The sequence below is a fragment of the Gossypium hirsutum genome, chromosome D03, assembly GCF_007990345.1.
Source record: "Gossypium hirsutum isolate 1008001.06 chromosome D03, Gossypium_hirsutum_v2.1, whole genome shotgun sequence".
Lineage (NCBI taxonomy): Eukaryota > Viridiplantae > Streptophyta > Magnoliopsida > Malvales > Malvaceae > Gossypium > Gossypium hirsutum.
The window spans coordinates 38,519,704-38,543,324 of record NC_053439.1 but is presented as its reverse complement, the minus strand read 5'-3'; the positions used below and the strand labels follow the sequence as shown (position 1 = coordinate 38,543,324).

The window sequence follows — 23,621 nt, the reverse complement described above, 5'->3', positions numbered from 1 at the left end:
TTTACAAAAGGTGTAAGGACTTATGATATATTTTAACCTATTTTTAGATTCATTTAAATTTGCAAGTTAATGGGGTGAGCTGTCCTTGTCTACCATGTCTTACAAAATAATTAGCCCTGATTGTAGCTTTAATTAAGATTGAAGCATGAACCAACTTCCCCATCTACTACTATAATTATCAAGAATTTCAATTTCACATATTTCCCTAATTTTATAAAAATTTCATATTTTTTAAGTAAAGGCAAGGGAAGTTAGAACTATATTGTTAATAGTTGATTGGTGTTCTTTATTTTAGAATTTTCAATTTTTATATAGAGTTATTTTTATTGTTTCTTCATGGTTACTTTACTCAACAATATTTTTTAATGATTTACATTTAAATTCTCTTTCAGAATATAATGGGTTACTATTACACTAAATTAAATTTTTTTACTAAAATAATAAAAAATCTTAAATTTACAATTAAATAAACCCTTATTTTCTTATATTCAAATAATTTGCTTCCACTATTGAGCGCCTTCCATGATTTTTTTAAAGAGCACTCGCGATAAGAGGATTAATCACTACTATCGATAATAAATATATGATTTCGACAAATAATTTGCTCCCCAATAAAACCGAACATTTGGTTTTCATGTAAATAAATTCTTAACCCACTATATTTATATTCAAATGTCAATGTAGTCTTGATTGAAATAGAAAAATTGAAAACTTTTATATTTTAGGTTTGAATTTTTATCATGTGTGAAAATCTTAACCGGGTTTTCTCTAAAAATTTACTTTAATTATCATACGTGAGCTTTGTTCATATTTATTTTTGTCTAAATTTGAATATATTTCAATTTTTAATCTCATTAACTTTTATATGATATTGATTCTAATTATAATTATTTGTGATTTAAAAAATATAAAGTCGACTAACTCCTTTTTAACATTTAATTAAATATTTTAGAAACAAAATTATTTGAGTAAAAATGAAGGAAAGGGGCTACTTGAGTTTGCCATTTCTTCTTCATTTCATCTCTCTGGGCTCAGCCAAATCCCTTCCTATCGGCTGGAGAAACAAAAACAAAAACAAAAACAGAGGTTTTTTTCATCAGAATCTTCTGTGTGAAGAAGCAAAGTAAAGAAATGGAAAAAGCTTTGACCAAAGTTGGTAGCTTCTGGATTTCCAAGAAAGCCAAGGAAGAACTCTCTGTAATCCCCTATTAAAACTTACTACCTCTTTCATTGCCGTTATAACTAGAATTTCATAATGCTGCTTCTTATCTACTATGCATATCCAGTTTTTCAATTTTATTTTCTTTGATTTCCAGGCCGTCTCAAACACCGTTGAAGAGAAGGCCAAATGGATACTCAATAAGCTCAAAGGTAAAGGGGCTTTAATTGTTCCTTATATACATATATATATATGAATGATTTCAATTTAATGATTGATCCAAGTTTAAGATGATAATTTTCAAATTTAAGTTTCTGCAATTCAAAAATGTTTGAAAATGGCTGCAGCATTCATTTCTAACCTTCATTTTGTTTAACAGGTAAACATGTAAAGCCTTTGGCGGATGTCCTCCGAGAACACAACCTTCCGCCGGGACTTTTTCCGAGAAACATAACATGTTACGAGATGGACGAATCGAAATCAAAGCTGAGCGTGTATATGCCGGCGGCATGCGAAGTGAGGTTCAAGGACGGATCGGCGGTGAGATACGGAAGGCGGGTGAAAGGCATGTTATCGAAGGGGAAGTTGAGCGGGATGGAAGGGATGAAAACGAAGGTGGTGGTGTGGGTTAAAGTGACGGGAGTGTGCGTGGAGAGTTGTAAATCTGATAAAGTATGGTTCATGGCTTCGGGAGTGAAGAAATAAAGGCCTAGAGATGCTTATGAATTGCCTCATGATTCGGTTAGAGTTGAAGAAATTTGAACCAACTGAAGACCATATTTGTTTCACCAAAATATAGTTTGTTATGTTAAGCAAATTGATGTTTTAATAAATAAGTGGCAAATAGTAAAATGATTTTGCATTGATTTTTCCTGATTACCAAGGCCTTCACTGCCTTCACTCCCACTCTTTTATTCCATATTTTCGTGAGCAACAACTGATGGCTCCAAGCCTCCCTCTAAAGACCTTGACAATATTCCAAACCCTAAATACACAGCCTGATCAAATTTTGTTAAGGTGGATCCTTAGCTCTCTTTCTGAAACAATTTTCTCAAGTTAATGTTGTTGTCTGGTCTTGAATCTCACGCTTTTAAGATCAAAAGCTCAATTTCCACGAAACAATGATTCCATTGTCACTTACATGATGGTAATGTTTAATCAGCTTGATGGTGTTATTTGTGAGAACGATGGAATCAAGCCCGGCTTCGGTTGTTTGAGAATGTAGCCGTCCAAAGTCTAAGGTTAAAAAGAGTTCAGCATGTGAGAAAAAATAAATTCAAACTAAAATAAACTAATTAAATGTTTAGTGCTTACAAATTTTTACCATAAATGTTTCATCTCGTAATGTCTAAAATTTTTAAAATTTTTTAAGTTTTATTATATTACATCTTATAATTTTTTTAAAAAAAGGGTGACCCATTACCCGCAATATCGAATCAATGTTAAGTTGTATTTACTTTGATATTTATTTGGTTTAAGAAATTAAATGACTCTCTCCAACATTGTCACTGTAGTGCTCGCCAAAATGTTGCTAAGGAATTTTTTATTTTCTTTCATTTTAGATTTTTCACCTTCTCTCCTTTCTATCTTCTTCTCCCAAACTCCATCGCCAACCCTACTCCAGTGACCTTTACTTCATCAGAATTGACCGATGTAGTTTCGATTTAGGTTGAGCTTTGACTACTAGCCTAGTCATTTATAAATACGTCTCCCTTGCGAACAGCTTGGGCACGAACCAGCAGCCGCAAAGATTAGTTATTGAAGTTGATGTGGAAGACATGTTTGACCAGATTAGTTATTGAAGTTGAAGAGACAATAGATTTATGAAAAACAAAAGAAGATGAAGGAAAAAGTTTTAAAAATTAAAAATAAATAAATGATTGGTTGCCTTATATATATATATTTTATATTTTTAAATTATAAATACATTATAAAAAAATCATAAATTTATTTTTAATTCTTTCTATCTTTATTTATTTGTAATAATTTTTTTTATTTTGTGTATTATTTAATATAAATAATGATGTGGTAGTGATGATGTGGCTTTTTGCCATATGTCACAACATGGTTGGGTCATGTTATCAATAGAGGTAACAATGCGAGAAAAAATATATAATTTAAGTGTCACTTTTGATTAAAAAATTTAATTACCAATATAAGAAAACACGTATAGTTTTAGGGGTAATTTCAATATTAAGCCTAAACTTAAAAACCCAAACTATTTAATTTAATTTTAGACTTATTTAAAATATGAGTTAAATTTATTAAATTGCATATTTTGAAAATACAATATCATATTGTCTACTTCTAATAGCACGTTTTGAGTCTGCTTCTAATAGCACGTTTTCGAATTAAAATAGGTCTCTTGGTGGCGATTATCATTGTGGGTAAGACGAAAGGACGACATTGACAGCGACGTTTGAGTGATGGAAGAGAGTTTGGCGGCGCTTTCGCTTATTGGTAGGGAAGAGGCGACATGGCAAGTAGATTTGGAAGAGGTTTCGACGGAGGGTGTGGTAGATTTGAGTGTTGTGAGAAGTTTTTTACTGCTAATGTTTTACAATTCCAGGCTATGCGCACCACATTAGCCAATCTATGACATCCACACGAGGGTGTTACGATTACAGATCTAGGAGAAAAATGATTTCTTTTTTGGTTTTATTATGAGATTAATCTTGATAGGTTTTTGGAAGGGAGCCCTTGGACGTTTAACAACCATTTGTTGTTTTTTCACCGATTAAGGGAAGGGGAAGATCCCATGGTTGTGTCATTGTTTTGGTCAAATTTTTGGGTCCAAGTTCATGACCTTCTGGCGGGATTAATGTCAGAAACAATGGCTAGGTAGTTTTAGGATTTTTTAGGGCAATTTTTAGAATACGACACAAAGTCGCTGAATAAAGGATACGGGGGTTACATGCGAATTTGAGTACAAACTGACGTGAGAAATCTGTTGATGAGGAAGAAGAAACTTATTCTGAGCAACAAAGGTTGTATTTATGCACGCTTCCAATATGAAAAGCTATCGGTGTTTTGCTTTCTTTGTGGTCGATTGAGACATTTTGAGAGATTTTACCCAGCTAGGATTGTCCATGTGAAAAAAGAATTAGAGTTTGAGTGGGATCTCTCTGTTAAAACGATACCCAAAAGAGCAATGGTGGTGACAAGCTCTTGGTTAGGGGAAAAGGGAAAGGGACCATGGTTTTGTGAGTTCAAGAAATTCCTGGGTAATGGGAAAGAAGGGGAACTTGCGAACATACAGGGCTTGTTTCGAAATGCAGACTTTCTGCATCAAGTGGGGGCCAATCTTGGGCTGAATATGGGGGGAAACTGGACTATGATATTAGTGGATCAGAGAATATTGATCCAAATAGGGACTCGATAAAGGAGGATTGGCCCATAGAGATTGGGAAAGGGAAGAAGTGTCCTCGTAGTTTTTGATTTTCTTCAGTTTCTAGTGAAATGGATTTGGGGAAAACTACTGATGGGCATAGTTATGTTCATGATTTTGAAATATGGGGAACCCTCGGGCATGACGTCGCCTTTGGCATGTGTTGAGGGAGACTAATCCCGATTTGGCTTTTTTCATGGAAACTAAGCTACATAGTTCGAAGATGGAGAAAGTTAAAAGGAGTCGGGGTATGTTGGAAGGAATTGATGTAAGTAGTGATGGTATAATGAGAGATTATCTTTAGGTTGGAAACAAAGGCTTAAAGTGGTTTTAAAAAGCTTCTCGATGAATCATATTGATGTGAATATAAAGGGAGACATTAAAGATATTAGGTGGAAATTTACTGGTTTTATGGGCATCTGGTGGAAAATTTGAGGCATTACTTGTGGGATTTATTAAAATATGTCTCAGTCGGAAGCGGTGAATCGTGATTGGTTGTGGGAGATTTCAACGAGATTATGTATTTCTATGAAAATAAAAGGGAAAGGTTGGGGGATGAACAATTTATGGAAGCTTTTCAGTCGGCTCTTGATGATTGTGATTTGCTAGATGTGAGTTATGAGGCTCAATGGTTTACATGGGAACGTGAGAGATTGTCTCATAACAATATTCGAGAAAGGCTGGATAGAAGGGTGTTAACTCCGGGATGGGAGGACTTATTCCCGAGTTATAGTGTAACACCCCTTACTTGAGACTGTTTTCGGAGTTGAGCATGGGGTGTTACTTGACTTAACTTATTAGTTCGGGGTTTAAAAATTTGCTTTTAAAATTTATTTCACTGTTCACCATAATGTTGTGCACCTGCGCGGCAGTCACTAATTTAACTATAACTTGAGTACGAAACTCAAAATTTAGATCCGTAAATTTTTCATGAAACTAGACTCATATATTATCTTACTATAAAATTTTCAAAATTTTTGGTTTAGCCAATTAGTACAATTTATTCATTAAAGTCTCCCTTGTTTCATTGCCTGATGGTTGTGACCTTTATTCACTAAAAATCAATTTTCTCTTTTCGTATGATTTTCATATGGTGTTCTCACTTATTTCTATAGAAAATAGACTCACTAAGGAATCTAGACATATAAATTATAACTCATAATTATGTTTTTACAATTTTTAATAATTTTCTAAAGTCGGAATAGGGGACTCAAAAAACTATTCTGACCCTGTCTAACCAAAATTCAAATATCTCAGAATATAAAATTCCTTTACCCACATCGTTATTTTTCTATGAAAATAGACTCGATAAGCTTTAATTTTGTATATCATTCACTCTCTAATTCATTTTATACTATCCTTGGTGATTTTTCAAAGTCACATCACTACTACTGTTCCAAAACTGTTTCATTGCAATTTTTTTACTCTTTCATAATTTCTAGGTATAAACTATCACCTAGACATTCATAATACCAAACATATTCTTACTTAGCCATTTTAATAGCTAATCATTATCACATATTTACACATCATCCTTTAGCAATATCATAAGTACATACATTCAAAATGATTAAGTCCCTATACATGTCATAGCTCAAACATTGATCATCATAAAATACCGAGTTGTTGTTATTGATAGTGTGAGCGCTCTCCGACGTCTTTAAGATCCCCGAATTAGCTTTGCAATACTATAAAAGAAGGAAAATAAAAGAAGTAAGCATAAAGCTTAGTAAGTTTACAAGCAAATAAATAACAACATTTAACACAAATAAATATACTCAAGTGTCATGATCTCTAATTTCCTCTCTACTTAATCTCTTACTCGTTCACTTACTTGTTTACTTAGATAACTCATGATTATAATTTACTCTTCTCTTGCTGAAATTTTGGTTCTCAATTGATAACATAATATGTTCTTAACTCTTATAACTCACCTGAATTTTCTATTTATGCTTTTACCCGAACTTTCATGGAACATAATTTGTTTACTAGCCCGTTGAGCCACATTGGAATAATAAGAATACTTGGGTCTCTTTTCTGATAATTACATGGGATGTTTCTTGTACTGCCAATGCCATATCCCAGATATGGTCTTACATGGTAGTTCTCATATCGGTGCCTATGCCATGTCCCAGACATGGTCTTACGGGGGACCTCTCATCTCAGTGCCAACGCCATGTCCCAGACATGGTCTTATATGGGACCTCTCATAATCTCAATGATGCCAATGTCATGTCTCAGACATGGTCTTACATGGGATCTCTTTACCCAAATGTCATGACATTTGTACCCAATACATTCCTAATGTTTCAACGGGACTTTTTAATACTAATTCTCTATCGTCTCATACTTGAGTCAACATTAAATAATTTCATAAAATAAATACATAATTTCTGGAAAATAGTAGCATTAATAATAATTATTGAAATATTACATTTATTTACCGTAAACTTACCTCAGTACAAAATATGGCCAAATCTATCAACTTAGACTTCAACATTTTTCTTTCTTGGGTCTAACCTCGGATTTCGTTCTTCTTGATTATGGATCTTGGAAGCTTGAAAACCTTAACTATGGCTTCCTCCCTTGCTAATTTCGGCCAAATGAAGAAGATGAGCACAATTTTCCATCTTTTTCCCTTTTAATTCATTTTAATTACTAAATTACCAAAATGTCCCTAACTTAAAAATTTCCTATTTCACTTATCTCATGTCCATTTTTGTCCATAACTTAACCAATGGTCTAATTACCATATAAAGACCTCCAATTTAAAATTTCATAACAATTGGTCACGTCTAACATGTAGAACTCAACTTTTTTTTACTTTTTACAATTTAGTCCTTTTGACTAAATTGAGTACCCAAACGTTGAAATTTTTGAACGAAATTTTCACAAAATTATTCCGTGACATTGTAAGCCATAAAAATCTAGTAAAAATAATTTTTTTCTCATCGAATTTGTGGTCCCGAAACCACTTTTCCAACTAGGCCCAAAATTGAGATGTTACATATAGCCTTAAGCATTGCAGTCATTCAGTATCTGATCATTGTCCTCTTTTACTTAGTACTTGTGGTTGGATGGAAAGGCAAGAACATAAGTATTGTAATTTTTAGTTTGAGGAAACTTGGATCCTTGAAGAATCATGTGAAGATGAAGTTCGTCGGCTTTGGGTCAATACAAAGGGATCAATTCCTGACAGGCTTCGATCGATAGGGAGGGGTTTAATGAGATGGGCTAGGGAGATTTGGAAGTCTTCGCATATGAATACGGAATGGCTAAAATTTTGACTGGAGGTTTTAAATAACACCCCAAGAATGACGAGACACTAAAAGAGTTAATCATTATGAAGTTGCAATTAAACTTGGAGATTCACAAATGGGAGAGGTATTGGGAACAACGAGTGAAAGCTAACTGGTTGCTAAATAGGGACCGAGACACGTGATTTTTTTCATCGAATGGCTACTCAACATAAAAAGAGTAAGAATATTAGTCATTTGAAGGACGAGGATAGACAGGAGCGAGTGGGGGTTGATGAGATTGAGCAAATTACGTGCTAATATTTTACAGATTTGTTTACTTCCGTTGGTAGAAGTGATAATCGTAGGCCTTTTTCGAGAATTTCGATTCATGTTACTAATGGCATGAATGACTATTTGAATTCGAGGTTTACAAAGAAAGATATTGAGGCAGCGATTCAAAGTATGCATCCTACAAAGGCATCGAGGGACGATGGAATGCCAGCTTTGTTTTATCAATAGTTTTGGCATATAATTAGTAAGGATGTCAATAAGTACTGTCTGTATATTTTGAATAATGATGAATATTTGTTGAAAATTAATCACATCAATACAGTTCTTATTCCTAAGCTGTCTAATCCTATTAATATTATGCATTTTAGGCCGATAAGTCTATGTAATGTATTGCTTAAAATCGTTACTAATGCTACTATTCATAGAATACAAATGATAATGCCACATTGTATTGGCAAAGCACAAAGCACGTTTGTACCAGGAATGTTAATAACTGATTATGTCATTCTGGCTTTTGAATTGTTGCACTCATTTAAGAAGGTAAGGGATAAGGGTGGATCCTTTGCACTCAAACTTGATATGAGCAAAACATATGACAGAACGGAATGACATTTAATTGAGGATGTTATGTTGCAGTTGGGTTTTGGGGAAGATTGGGTCAAGTTGATCACGAGATGTGTTAAGTCTAACAGCTATTTTGTTGTGTTAGATGGAAGACCAAGAGAACTCATTTCTTCTTCTCGAGGGCTACATTAGAGTGATCCACTGATCCCTTTCTTATTGCTCTTTTGTACTGGGGGGTTGTCTACCTTGTTGCGATTAGCATCATAGGATGGGCTTGTAAAGGGTGCAAAAGCGAGTTGATTAGGTCCAATGGTGTCTCACTTATTTTCTGCAGATGATAGTTTAATTTTTGGAGAGGTAACAGTGGTGGGGGCAACAAATTTAAGAATTTACTAAAAGAATACGAGGATTGTTCGGGGCAGCTTATAAATTTTGATAAATCCCTAGCCTACTTCAGTTCCAACGTTAGTACTAAGGCTCGACAACTAATTTAAGAGATGTTATAGGTGAAAATCTCAATGGAACCAGAAAAGTATTTAGGGCTCCCAATGGTGATTGGTCGTAATAAGAAACTTGCTTTCCAAGCCATTTTAGACCACATCCGTGGCAAGAAAAATGGATGGTGCAATCGCTGGTTATCGCAAGGAGGCAAATTCATTTAACAAGCAATCCTGAATTATGTCATGTCCTATTTTTTGTTGCCAAAGACTTTTTGTGAGGAAATTGAGGTTGTGTTCAACCATTATTGATGGCAAAAGTCTCAGTCAAATAGAGGAACACTAGTGTGTTTGGGAGAAATTGTTCAACCTAAAAGAGGGTGGGGATTTGGGATTTAGGCAGCTAACTAAATTTAATGTTGCTCTTCTAGGAAAACAGGGTTGGAGGTTGGTATGCAATCCCACTTCTTTAGTGGCACAAGTTTTGAAAGCTAAATGCTATGCACGAAGTGATTTTTTGAGTTTAAAGTTAAGAAGTCAACCTTCTAATATATGGAGAAGCATTTGGGCAATAAAAGGGATTTTACTGAAAGGTTGTTACTGGCACATTGGTGATGGCAAATCGATCCCAATATGGGTGCAACATGGTTACCTAGGGATCAACCATATATTGTTCAGTCTCCTAGAGTGAATGGCATCGTTAATGTTGCTAATCTAATTGATGAACGATATGGTATTTGGAAAGAGGATGTTAATCATACCTTTCTTAAACATGAAGCTAATAGAATTTTGAGTATCCCTTTGGCAAGGAATGGTCATGTAAACAGATTGCGATGGTGTCTCGAAAAATCATGTGAATACACGGTGCGCAACGGATACCGGTTGTTGTTGAAGGGATTCCCTGGTACTGCTAGTAATTTGTACAGCGAGATTGATCCCAAAAAGCGACAGTTATACAGAAAATGTGGCAAATAAAAGTGCCAGAGAAAATGAAGATTATAACATGGCTATTAATACATAATTATGTACCTACTAGATCTAATCTACAACATAAAAGGCTTGTGGCAGATGCTGCTTGCTATTGGTGTGGTCTAGAAGCAGAGAACAATTTGCATGTTTGTCTTGACTGTCCTTATGCTGCACTTGTTTGGGAACAGCAGGGGGTTAGGTGGGATTTGAGCTCGAATGGGGAACCATTCAGTCACTGGCTTAGTCGCTTGCACCTTACAATTGATCAGAAGTAGGCCTTGATTACAATCACCATTTGGGCACTATGGATATCAAGAAACAAGCATTGGGCTATATTAAAGAACTGGAATTGCTACAGATTACTTACCCAAGGGTTTCGCATGAGCATACCGTTTGATGGCAACCTCTAGAGGCGCAGTGGGTTAAAACTAATTTTGATGGTGGCTTTTATTGTGACCTGCAGACAGCAAGTGTAGGAATAGTAATTAGGGATGCTGATGAGTTAATCGTGGGAGTGGCATGCGATTGGAAGAGGAACATGCTATCAGCTAAAGCAGTAGAGGCGTTGGCTGCGGTTATGGCCATTTGACCCACGAAAATGGTTTCACCGAGTTGTTTTTTAGGGCAATTCAACGACGATTATCTCCAAGTTACAGGTGCAATGTTTGGACAAATCAGAGATTAGCAATTATATATGGGACGTTGAACATCTACTTATGGATTTTGAGCGATTCAAGTTTCAACATATCAAACGAGGGAGGAACCGAGTGGCTTACCTTATGGCAAATGGGGGATTCATCCGGAGGAGGGACATGCAGTGGGTAGAAGAAGGTCCCTCGGCGAACTAAGCAACGGTGGCAGCTGAGGAACGGAAGCCTAGTCGAACCAATCCATAGCTAGTATGGGGTGTGTACGGAGATGCAATAATGTATTTGCGCAATGTGTTGTGAAACCACTTCGAGTCAAAGCTTTCTGTCGGAGTTTCATGGGGGTGATCGAAGGGTTTTCTGGTCTTGTGTGCTAAAGGACCTAGTGGGTTTTGCTTGACTGTTTTTCTGTTTGCTAGTTTTGTTTATGTTGTTTTTTTTAAAAAAAATTATGGTTGCTTTGTTTTCGTTAGTTTTAGGGTGAGTTTGGATGGACGGTGCGTTTAACTGCGGTTAGTGTAAAAACAGCGATGACGGTGAGGTTAGACACTGTAGCGATACTGTAGCGTGAGACAAAAAGTAAACTAAACGAACCGCACTGCACTGTACCCAATCACTCATCCAAACCCACCCTCAATAGTCCCTTGGGAATCAGACCGTTTTGTTTTGTTTTTCTAATTATGTCATTAATAAAGCATGCCAGAAGTTATTCAAAAAAAAACTATTTAATTTAAACTTAAAAAAAATTGGTAAAATAATTTGTTTGCTCCTCCAACTTTATGGAAAAGACATTATTTAATTTATTACCTTTTTAGCTCTTAACCTTGTATTTTTATCAAATCACTCTAAAATAGATAGAAAAGTTAATGTTTGTTAACTTTGCTCACGTGGCAATTCACATGTATGTCACATTAGCAGTTAATTAATTTTTTAAAATTTTAAAAAAATAATTTTTTTATAATTTTTGTACTTTTTAATAATTTTAATTTTAAAAAATAAATTTTATATATTTTTTACTTTTTTAAATATTAAAAAGTTAATTAATTGTTGATATGATATCTACGTGGTAATCCATATGTATGTCATATCAACAAAGTTAAGAAAAATTAACTTTTTTATTCATTTTGGGTGATTTAAAACAACATAAATTTAATAACTAAAGATATGGAAAATTAAATAAAGAATTAAACATAATTTTTTAAAAAATAAAAAATCAAATAAATCATTAAAACTATTTTTTTAAATCTTAAATTGTATGTGCTCTTTAGTTAACATACTCTATTTTTATATTCTTCTGCACATAACATTATTGCAACTTGTGTTGACATTTCTATATTAATCTAAAGCACTTTAGGCGATAATGGTACGGATCTATTTTGTTTCAAAAAAAATTTAATAGGTAAAATACCAAAAAAATCCCATTTCTTTTAAATTTACCGAAATGGGTCCGGTATTTTATTATTTACCGGAATGGGCCCTTTTCCCCGAAAATACGTCCACGTCAGCGCGATGTCAGGGGACGTGTCAGTAAAACGCATCCCTGAAGGCGCACTTTGCTTACGTGGACACAAAACGTGCTTACGAGGACGCACTTTGTTGCCATGTAGGCAAAGCGTGCCCTCAGGGACGCGTTTTGCTGCCACTTAGTGCTCCCCTGGGGACGCGTTTTTGCCGTTTCTCCCATGCTAGGTTTTGGGTTTTTAGGGTTAAGGTTTAAGGTTTTTAGGATTTTTAGGGTTTTGAAGAAAAAAATAAACAAATAAGGGATTAGGGTTTAGGGTTTCTTAATTAAATTAATTATAATTTTTTCAAAATTATATTAGGTTTCGTGTTTATGGGTTTTTAAGATAAAATCAAAGCAGGATGCTTTATCAGAAGAATTTATAAAATCGTGCCCACGTGGACGTGCTTTTGCTATAGTAGGTCCTGAAAAAATAATTTCGAGTTGACGTTTCTGAGCAAATAGTATAAAAACGCTTCAAGCAGGATGCTTTATCAGAAGAATTTATGAAATCGCACCCTCGTGGACGCGCTTTTGCTACAGTAGCATGTTTGGGCTGAAGCTATAAATGAGGCAAAAAAATGTTCTCAAATTGCATAAGTTACACAACAAAAACAATTTAAAGAGGCTAAGAAGGTTAGAAATTAAATATGAGTGTTGTTATTTACTATGATGGTGAGGTTTGCCACACCGAGAACAATGTTGTTTTTTTTTGGAGAATGCGGTGCAACAGGTTTTTAACCAAAACATAGATTTGACAGAACTTTGTAAAAGAATTAGGCGTAAAATTTTTAGAACGACGCCAATGAAAGTTCTGTCTATTACGTATCGATTTTGTTTTTGTTGATCTGGTGACATATGACTCGTTCGACATAAAAGGTGCTCGTAGCTTGGAGGCAATGGTGCAGACTCATCTTGCTAGTGGAGCATCTTATATTGAGTTATATGTACAATTTACATCACCAAATGATATACTTGCGACTGGTGTTCGAGATGTATACACGACCCCTGGCCGACACTCGGTTAGTTGGTTACAAAACATGGAACAACCCATGTTTGGTAGCGGTGTGGAATGCACATCCCCTGTAAGACACTCTATCGGTGGATGGGGCATGTACGTCGGTGGCTCGATGTTTGATGCTGGAAATACGTACTAGGGAACGACATCAAGTTCTAGTGGTTGGTAATCTACATCCAATTGGGGACGTTATGAAATGCCTAGAAGAAGGGATGATGTACTCCCTACGACGTCCACCAGTGAGGGGACCTCGTACGCTACAGATAATTGTGGGTAAGAAGATGACTCCGATGTGGATCCACCTCGAGAGCCCGGGCCTGATGGCGTAGAAGTTGGCTTATTTTCTGAACCGAAGCCTATTCCAACAGAACCTTAAGATGCTGAAAGGAATTCAAATGAAGAAAAAAATCCATGATTCAGAGCATACTCACCTCCAGCCCACAGGCATAATGTCGACCTGTCTACAGATGATGCGTTGGAGTTTTCAGATCTAGCACACCAGTTGCGTGATCATACAAGTTGGGGGCTAGATTCGGGTGAATTTGAAGTTGGCAATCAGTTTTCCAACAAGGATAGTTTTATTGGTGCTTTGAAACAACATAGCATCAAAAATGGCGTTTACTACCACATCGTTAGATCTTGATCTAATAAGTTTGAGGCGAAGTGTACCATGCAAGACAGCACATGTTCATGGAAAATCTACGTCTCGTTGAGGAAAAGGACAGGGTTGTGGGAGATAACAAAGTACAAAGGTCCACATACATGTGCTGTAGGTATAGTATTGACGGTTTCTGAATAATACTATTATTATGTAATGTTGCATTATTTAATGTACCTCGTTTATAGGTGTTTCACAAGATCATCCTAAGATGAATTCAGCTATGTTAGCTAGCTTGATACTGTCCAAGGTGAAAGCAGATCCCAAGACTTCAGTTCCGGTGTTAATTGCCAATATTCGTAGCCAAATGGGGTACATGTCTTCTTACCGCAAGGCTTAGATAGCTAAGAAGAAGGCGTTAGATAAGATGCATAGTGGGTGGGACGCCTCATATAATGAAATATGACAGTGGTGTCAAGTGCTACAGAGATACGTCCGAGGTGCCATCACAAACCTTGAAACGGAACATGCATACTATAACGGCCGATTGCTACGTGGATGCCAAGTGTTCAAACATCTGTTTTGGACCTTTAAGCAATACCGAGACGTATTTCCATACTGCAAGCCATTGGTACAAATTGACAGTACCTTTGTATTTGGTAGATATATTCATCGGCTATTGCTTGCAGTGGCACAGGATGGCGATGGGAGAATTCTTCCAATTGTGTTTGCAATAACACCGGGGGAGTCATCTGATGACTGAGATTTCTTTCTATCTAGGTTAAGGACGCATGTGTGCCCCCAACCTGATATCCGTGTTATTTCAGATCGGGGCAACGATATACTAGCTACATTTGATTGACAGAGAAGCTTATGGCAGCGCACACACCATTGATATTGCGTAAGGCACATTACTTCCAACTACTACAGGCAATATCCATTTAAGAGCGAACGTCGACAAGTGACCAACATGGGTATTTAGCCTCTATCTATATTATTTCGTTTGTCAATTTGAATTAGTTGTAAATGAAGAAGTGGTATGTAATATTCGCTATGAACTTATATTGGCAGGGTATGAAATAAATAAAGACCGTTTTCACGAGATGTTGGCAATTTTACGTTCAATTAACGGAGAAGGCGCGGACTACCATTGTAATATACATTTCGAACAGTGGGTATAATCATATGACGGCGGCCTACGATATGGTCATATGACCTCAAACCTGGCCGAATTCATAAATTCTATTTTAAAAGGAATGCGCCATCTACCAATAACATCGGTTGTGCGAGAGATATATTTTTGTTTGGCGGCACTATTTCCAAAGCGAGAAGCGAGTTATGCAGGCCAGACGCAGGGAGGCCATGTATGGTGCAGTAAGGTAGTGCAAGAAATTAACAAGGCCAAGGTACGGGCGAACACCATGCATACAGTGTGTCACGATCGAGAAAACTTATGGTTTCGCGTGACAGAGTTTGACAGACTGCACCAAGGTGTTGTTGGCAGGAAATATCTTGTACACTTACGAAATAGAACTTGCGACTGTGGGATGTTTGATGCACTTCGTTATCCAGGTGCTCATGTTATTGCAGCTTGTCAGAATCTCCGTCTGGATTCGATGAGCTATGTGGACGAAGTGTACAAATTAGAAAACATGTACAATGTCTGGAGACACGTTTTCCCACCGGTCCCTGATAAACGTAAGTGGCCGCTCGTATCTCTTGCTCCTTTTAAGCTGTTACCGGATAGAGAATTGCGTCACAAACCAAAGGGTCGACCTTGCTCGACTAAAATACGTAACAATATGGATATCCGAGAAACAACCAGTCAACAGAAGTTGTGCGGATGGTGTAGGAATCCAGGCCATACAAGTCGATCATGCCCAAATCCCAATAGTTGAATGTCATTGTAAACATATTATATTTTTTGTATCAATCAAAAGATTTTGTAAAATCTAACATTTTGTTAGTAAAATTATTAATTGTTAATTGTATTAATTGTTAGTAAAATTATCATATTATATCAAATTATTAATTGTTAGTACCAGTCAAAACATTTTGTAAAATCTAACATTTTGTTAGTCAAATCATTAATTGTTAATTGTATTAATTGTTAGTAAATTTATCAAATTATATCATATTAGAGTTAGGTTTAGGGTTAGGGTTTTTGTTAAGATTAGGGTTTTGGTGTTTTTAAGTTAAGGGTTACGATTAGGGTTTTTAAGTTAAAGGTTAGGGTTTTTAAGTTAAGGGTTACGATTTTTAAGTTAAGGGTTTAGAGTTTTTAAGCTAAGGGTTAGGGTTTTTAAGTTAATGGTTAGGGTTTTTAAGTTAAGGGTTAGGGTTTTTTAAATTAAAGGTTAGGGTTTTTAAGTTAAGTGTTAGGATTTTTAAGTTAAGGGTTAGATTTTTTAAGTTAAGGGTTTATGGTTTTTAAGTTAAGGGTTAAGGTTTTTAAGTTAAAGGTTTAAGGTTTTTAAGTTAAGGGTTAGAGTTTTAAGTTAAGGATTTAGGGTTTTAAGTTAAGGGTTTAGGGTTTTAAGTTAAAGGTTTAGAATTTTTAAGTTAAAGGTTTAGGGTTTTTAAGTTAAGGGTTTAGGGGTTTAAGTTAAGGGTTAGGGTTTTTAAATTAAGTTTTAGGGTTTTTAAGTTAAGGGTTTATGATTTTTAGGTTAAGGGTTAAGTTTTTTAGGTTAAGGGTTTAGGGTTTTTAAATTAAGGATTAGGTTTTTTAAGTTAAGAGTTTAGGAATTTTAAGTTAAAGGTTAGGGTTAGAGTTAGGGTTTTTGTTAGGGTTTGTCAATTAAATTATAAATTTAATTATAAATTTTTAAATTTTTAATAAATTAGTTTAGGGTTTTTAAGTAATAACTCAAATAAATTTCTATTATATTACATCAAATAATATCAAAATATTCAAAATATTTGTACAAATATATTAAAATACAAATCAATCTCCGTGCCCGCCAGATTCAGTACCACATGGCGGCCATCGACGGTTACGCGCTGGATTCCTCCTTTATCCATCTTTCGGCGGAGGTTGTAGTTGCTCCGGTGGGGATTCTGGTTACTCCGATAGGGCATCTGGTTGTCGGTGTTGGGACGATGAGCCACCTTGATAGAATAGTGAATGTGGAGGTGTTTGCATCACCAACAGCGATGGTGTTTGAAACCTATACGGTGATGGGGGTTGGTAAAAAGAAGAGCTCCCCGACAGCCCCTCTTGCGATCCCTCATGCGATGCTGGCCTATACATCGGCGGTCCACTCGGCGTAACAGAAAATGGAGATGAACCGGGCCATTGGCTCCAACCTGCCATAGGACTCGAAAAAGGAAACATATAAGGGTTAGGATACATAAAAAGGCTAGGATACGCACTTGGCATCATCTGAAAAGGCTGTACCGTGGGTATCGTTGGTTGAACTGCTGGGTCGGGTGACTGTGTCGGTGCTCTCATTGGACCTGTTGATTGAATGACCGCTGATGATAGGCCGGGTGAATGTCTGGGCCTCATTGATGGGCCTGCATCGTCGTCCATTCATCTTGGATTTAAAGGCCCACGTCGTTCCCTTTGGACACGTAATTACCGCTGCCTCTCCTCTACCGACAGTAAATACAGCTTGCCATGGATCCTAAACCATGGCATGTATTCCGGTACGCACGCTAACTTCAGAACGATGATCGGTTCCCGAGTAGGTATATAATCATACCGATCTTCCTACATTTGGATGTAGTGGAACCAGAATCTTGGGCAATCCGTATGCAATTACCGTAGGTTGATTTTGTGGTGATTATCTAACACCTCAGGTGCCACGGGAATCGGTTGCCTACATCCAAATTACCGTAACACTCTGTCTGACTGGTGCATCTCCACGGTCGCATAGCTGATCAACGCGACTTTCGCGTGCCAAGCGTTTGCATTTTGGAAAAACTCATCCGAAATTACTGCCCGAATTGTCGGATCCTCGTATGGTGTCCATTAAAGCTATATGAATATGATAGAAATATTAGTTATATACATAATACTAAATACTAAATACTAAATACCAATCGACTAGCTCATGATGGAAATATCAATTTTATTTAATACCTACATGTGCTTCCGACTATTGGTCTAATAGAAGCCGTATATCTTCAAGAGAGGTAGGTAATCGAGCATAACTTGTCGGATGGTTCCACCTAATTAAATAAATTTTTAGCATACTATTATTTTTAAAAATCTACATAATAATTGTAAAAAATCTAATATAAAATTTACCTCGTTATGAGTGGGAATGTATATGGGTGGTCCACTCGAGGACGTAGAAATGAAAAGCGAAATCGTGTCCATGACTACAGTAGTGACAGGCAACCTCCAATTTTCGCTTTACTCGGTCGCGTCGCCCGCACATCTCCCGATATAATGTTGCCAAGACGGCAGATCCCCAACTCAATTCACCAGTTACTCTAAAATCAACGAGTTTCAACAACCATCTTAGATGTACGAGGTTCCGTGACAAGTCTGGCATCAGATAACCTCCAATTATCTGAAGAATGTATGCTCGAGCATATCGAATTCTTTCTACTTCGGTTGAATCATCATCTGGATCTGGGAATGTGTCTCGTAACTAGCCCATCTCGATCCAACCTTCGTTAATTTTCTTCAGAATAACACCCAAATGCTCGTAGCACACCGCTCCCCAATCGCCAGATTATATAGACCCGGTGACTAGGTACCCGTCTACCGGCAATCTCAATTGCAGATTGACATCTTCCAAAGTGATAGTGCACTCTCCACATGGAAGATGAAATGTGTGTGTCTCGGGTCTCCACCTCTCGATCAACGCACTTATAAGTTTTGGGTCCAACTTGCATCCCCGGCCTACCGTCGCCACGCGCCAAAAACCTGCTTCCCGCAGGTAATTCTCTACCAACGGTGATGGAAGACCATGCATATTCCGGATATAGCATTCCAATATCCGATCTACAGGCTTTTATAAAAAATAATAAATTAATAATTATCTAATTATCTAAAAATGCATAAATAAAAAAATCTTAAATAATATTTAAAAAATAAATTTAACACTTACCATTTTTATTTGTTCGACGGATATGTGCTAGTTATCAAGACGAATCAATTCTCCGGCCATTGCTAAATTCGTACAAATTTTTACGATTCAAAAAAATTTAAAAAAATTAATTTTTTTAAAAATAATTAAAAATAGGGATTTAAAAGAAATTTAAGAGGAAATTGAGAGAAAATTGAAATTAAATATGGATTTGAGAGAAATTTGGAAGAAAACTGAGAGCAAATTGAGAGCCAATTAAGAAAATAATTGAGAGAGGATTAGTTTGTGAAAAAAATATAAGGGTGGGGGGTTTTATATATATTTTTTACCATTTGGGGGGGGCAACGGTCAAAAAAATGACTGTTGCACTGTTCACGAGCAGGGAAAACGCGTCCCCGGGGGCGCGCTACGTGACATCAAAACGCGTCCACGTCAGCGCGCTTTGCCTACGTGGCAACAAAGCGCGCGGCAAAGCGCGCCCTCAGGGACGCGTTTTGCTGACACGTCCACTGACATCGCGCTGACATTGATACCTTTTCGGGGAAAATGACCCATTCCGGTAAATAATAAAATACCCGGCCCATTTCGGTAAATTTAAAAAAAAGGCTTTTAATGCTATTTTTCCCAAAATTAATGCTATTAATGTGTACTGTTTAATGCTTTTATTTCTTTTTAATGAAATAAACTCATAGTCTGACCATATCACTTTATAACTTTTTATTTTTTAGACAATGACCGAACAATCGACGTGATTAGCGTGACTTGAATTTCAAGTACACTTGAGATGATGAATATTATTGACTATCAAACTATCAAATAAGATTCACTTTATAACTTTTTTAAAAAATTTTAAAATTTTCACCAATATAACAAAATTATAAAATAAAATTTCATTCAATTTAATTTGATTTTATTAAAATATTTACAATTTGTTTTTAATTTTACAAATTAAGAATCAAAGAAGTCGAATATATGTAGCTATTAAAACTTAGAGTATGTTTGGTTGGGTGTATTGGCATAGCCAATACACCCCTAATCGGTGGGCCCACTTAATCCCACGTTTGGTTGGGTGTATTGCCCTAATACGGGCCTATTACGTTACGTACGCAATCCTCATTTTCTCTGCTTCAACGCTGATTTCCAATCCCTTCCAAAAGAAAGGATTAGCTAATCGGTGTCTGTTTTACCCTTCCCAGCAGAAATCGTTCTCCCCACCCTCTCCCTCTCCCTCTCCCTCTCCCTCCCAACATCAACAGAAGTTGCCACCGAACCAAACCTCCACCCGCTCAGATCTTTCGCCGACTTTCATCTTGGCATCTTTCACCAACATCAACAGAAGCGGCAAGTGCTTCTTCTCTTTTTTACTTAATTTGGATTTTTAATTTTCTTCCTCATGATTGTTTTGTTGACAAAAAACAGATTTGTGTTCTTCAACTATGGTGGGTTTTGTCTGTTGAAATTAGGGTTTTTTGGGGATAAATTATCAATTCTCCTGCATTATCATTCTATCTCGTATATTGTAGGCTTAATTTGCATTAGACTCTTCCTATATAAAACTCAATGTGTCGGTTTCGTTTGTTGATCTTTTTGTTTTCCTTTTCCATCTTCAGCAATTTGGGCAGCCACAGTGGTTGACTATCAAAGGGCACTCACATTTTGTTAAAAGGGTGAGCATTTTTCTAGTTTCCTAAACTCTCCACATACGGTTCTATTGATGTAAGCTAATTAAAAGTATAATCCAATTCAATGAAATCAGGTTAGTGAAATGCTGGAGACTAAAGGTTGTCAATTTAAACTTGGTTGTGAAGTACAATCTGTTTTGCCTGCTGATAATGGTGAGTGCTTGCCTCGAAAATCATCCATCTTTCAATATTTACCAGGAAAAATATGACTTTTTCATATCAGATTTTACAGACCCCTGAGGATAGTTGTGTATAAATGGATTGACAGGTACCACCATGGTCTGTGGAGATGGTTTTCAAGAAACTTACAATGGATGCATAATGGCTGTTGATGCTCCCACTGCCCTAAAATTATTAGGAAATCAAGCAACATTTGAAGAAACAAGAGTACTGGGTGCTTTCCAATATGCTACCAGGTACTAAAATTTGTACTCCCTCGTTGATCTGTTTGCCTTCGAACGTCTCAAAATTAATATGCAAGTATAATCTAATCTATTTTGCACGTTCTTTAGTTTATTTAAAGTGAGCTACTAAAATTCATGAAATCTAATCAATTGTTTCTGTTGGCAGTGATATTTTCCTTCACCGGGATAGTACTTTAATGCCACAAAACAAATCAGCTTGGAGTGCATTGAATTTTCTCAATAGTAGCAAAAATAATGCATTCTTAACATACTGGCTCAATGCATTACAGGTATGTCAAAAAATTAAGTTTGCTAATATTGTCTAACATCTAGGGAAGCATAGAAGATTCTTGTCAGATACCATTTATTTCATCAGAATTACTAAAATACTTGGTTGTTTATCCAGTTATAACTTGAGTAATGCTGAGTGGTTCTTATTCTTTTTACAGTATATTGGGAAAACAAGTGAGCCATTTTTTGTGACTGTCAATCCAGACCATACCCCGAAGAATACCTTGCTTAAGTGGTCGACTGGCCATGCAATTCCCTCTGTTGCTGCATCAAAAGCTTCACTTGAGCTTGGTCAGATTCAGGGGAAGAGAGGAATCTGGTTCTGTGGTGAGATCCTCATGAAATTAGTTAACATTTTGGACCAAAATTTTGGGGAGAAGTAAATTATCAAGGGATGAAACTAGCTCTTTTAGTTCTCTTCCATTAGCTATAGATTTGTGAAGTATTATTGCTACTGTTATGGTGCTGTGCTTTTATATTTCTTGTGTTCTAAAACCTTCATTAGCTGTCATTATAAGATAATAAAACACGATGTCAACTGCCTCTCGTCTGAGTATCTGTTTTACAATTATTTCAGGCTATGACTTCAATCAGGATGAACTAAAGGTACCTCTACCTAGTAATTTCTGCTTATTTTCAACTCTTAACAAGCAAGATAAATTCCTTTAGTTTAGGCTGCAATAAAAGTACAAGAATCCACAAAGCATGTTTCTAAGGTGCTCTTTTTTTCTCAGGCTGGTATGGATGCTGCACATGGTATCTTGGGAAAGCATTCTTCTGTTCTGCACAGTCCAAAGAATATGTCACCCTCTTTCATGGAAACAACGGCACGCCTCTTTGTTACTAAATTCTTTCAACAATATATATCTATTGGCTGCGTAACGTGAGTTCTTAAATATAATCACTCAATGTTAGTTCACTGCATGTTTTTCTACTTGAATTTGACACAATTGACCATGTGGCTATCATCAGTTTCTTAGAGGAAGGAGGCAGAATTTTCACTTTCAAAGGAAACATGGAAAAGTGTCCTCTTAAAACAGTTCTGAAAGTGCATAATCCTCAGTTTTACTGGAGGGTACACACCACACATTACTTAATTCTTAATTCAGTTGGATTACTTGTTAATATTAAACTCTATTGTCACCTTTGCTTATGAGCATTATATGTGCTTTCCCTCCAGATCATGAAAGAAGCTGATATAGGCCTTGCAGATGCATATATCCATGGAGATTTTTCTTTTCTTGATGAAACTGAAGGCCTTCTTAATCTTTTCCGGGTAAGAAAATGTTATCGAGATCTGTTCCTATACATACAATAGAAATTAGGTTTGTTATGATTTATCATAATCTTCATTGATAACTTTGCAGATTCTTGTTGCCAATAAAGAGAACTCAGCTGCCTCAGGATCGAATAAAAGAAGGTTCATTATAAGCTTGAAGAAGAATCTAGATTGCAATACTGGTAGAATCCATAAATAAAACCGGTTTATTAAGCATGGACATTTATTTGGTTGCAGGACTTGGTGGTCACCTGCTCTGTTAACAGCTAGTATATCATCTGCAAAGTATTTTGTGAAGCATCTCTTAAGACAAAATACTATTACACAAGCTCGTAGGAACATTTCTCGTGTTGTTTGTGCAGCTATGCCATCAAGAAGAAGGACGAAATCGAGAGAGTTGCCAAGGCCAATCGTTGAGGAATTGGTAGGACTTTGCATAAACCATGGCAGTGGACACTTCTGTTTTTTATTCAGTACTTTATAAGTTACCTATTTTGTGTTCCGAACATAATATGAATGTTCCGTTATTTAAGTTGAGATGTTATTGAAGAAAGCATATCCTGTTTTGGTTATATATGTTGTACTTATTTTGCCATGGTTTGAAGCTGTTGAGTTCATCTTTGCTGCAAACAAAGAGATGAGAGTGCTTGATGTGGTTGTTTTGACCACATTAAATCGCCCTGCCTGTTGCTGATAATTAGTACTTAAAAAAGAGACAATTAAAGGAAGAAATCAAATTGAGTTTTTCCAATTATTGAGCAGATGAAATTATACAAGTCTTTCAAAAATATTGTTTTGAATTTCTAACCCAGCCAATAGAAGCAAAGAAAAAAATATTAATTGGAGCAATTGTACAAACTTCTATTTGAAGTTAAATACAAAGGCCGTAACACTATTGAAATCAAGCCTTTCAACCTGCATTAACAATGGAAGAGACTGCAGTTCATCAACGTCAAATTTTATATGTTTTATGAACATGATTCTCTCTATCTACAGATAAAGAAAAATTTTTTGGAACTTTATACTACAAAAGTCGATTTAATAATCCCCGTTCTAATACTGCTTATGTTGTTTGGCTTGTTTCAGTTGGAAATATAATTTATTAGTTA

At 36.1% G+C, this 23,621-nt stretch overlaps 2 protein-coding genes across 2 annotated transcripts; both read left to right on the top strand.

Moving 5' to 3' along the window:
* The first annotated feature begins 999 nt into the window (after positions 1 to 999).
* On the top strand, positions 1,000 to 2,025 carry LOC107949808 (uncharacterized protein At5g01610). The gene is made up of 3 exons (XM_016884574.2): positions 1,000 to 1,197; positions 1,317 to 1,371; positions 1,539 to 2,025. The coding sequence occupies exons 1-3, from the start codon at positions 1,132 to 1,134 to the stop codon at positions 1,862 to 1,864; spliced, it is 447 nt and encodes a 148-aa protein (XP_016740063.1). The 5' UTR covers positions 1,000 to 1,131; the 3' UTR covers positions 1,865 to 2,025.
* Positions 2,026 to 16,790: 14,765 nt separating this feature from the next.
* LOC121203138 (uncharacterized) lies at positions 16,791 to 23,084 on the top strand. The gene is made up of 12 exons (XM_041089890.1): positions 16,791 to 16,934; positions 20,386 to 20,523; positions 20,613 to 20,691; positions 20,807 to 20,954; positions 21,109 to 21,232; positions 21,392 to 21,560; positions 21,811 to 21,839; positions 21,968 to 22,116; positions 22,206 to 22,308; positions 22,414 to 22,509; positions 22,601 to 22,653; positions 22,750 to 23,084. Exons 1-12 carry the CDS (start codon positions 16,791 to 16,793, stop codon positions 22,994 to 22,996), a joined length of 1,479 nt encoding a protein of 492 aa, XP_040945824.1. The 3' UTR covers positions 22,997 to 23,084.
* The last annotated feature ends 537 nt before the right edge of the window (positions 23,085 to 23,621 follow it).

Excerpts from the sequence above, each read along its gene's own strand:
- LOC107949808 (XM_016884574.2), top strand. The coding sequence starts at position 1,132 with ATGGAAAAAGCTTTGACCAAAGTTGGTAGCTTCTGGATTTCCAAGAAA. Across the intron at positions 1,198-1,316 it reads AAGCCAAGGAAGAACTCTCT|GCCGTCTCAAACACCGTTGA; the intron begins GTAATCCCCTAT and ends TTTGATTTCCAG. Across the intron at positions 1,372-1,538 it reads GATACTCAATAAGCTCAAAG|GTAAACATGTAAAGCCTTTG; the intron begins GTAAAGGGGCTT and ends TTTGTTTAACAG.
- LOC121203138 (XM_041089890.1), top strand. The coding sequence starts at position 16,791 with ATGGCGGCCATCGACGGTTACGCGCTGGATTCCTCCTTTATCCATCTT. Across the intron at positions 20,692-20,806 it reads TGTTTTGCCTGCTGATAATG|GTACCACCATGGTCTGTGGA; the intron begins GTGAGTGCTTGC and ends ATGGATTGACAG. Across the intron at positions 21,233-21,391 it reads ACTGGCTCAATGCATTACAG|TATATTGGGAAAACAAGTGA; the intron begins GTATGTCAAAAA and ends TTCTTTTTACAG.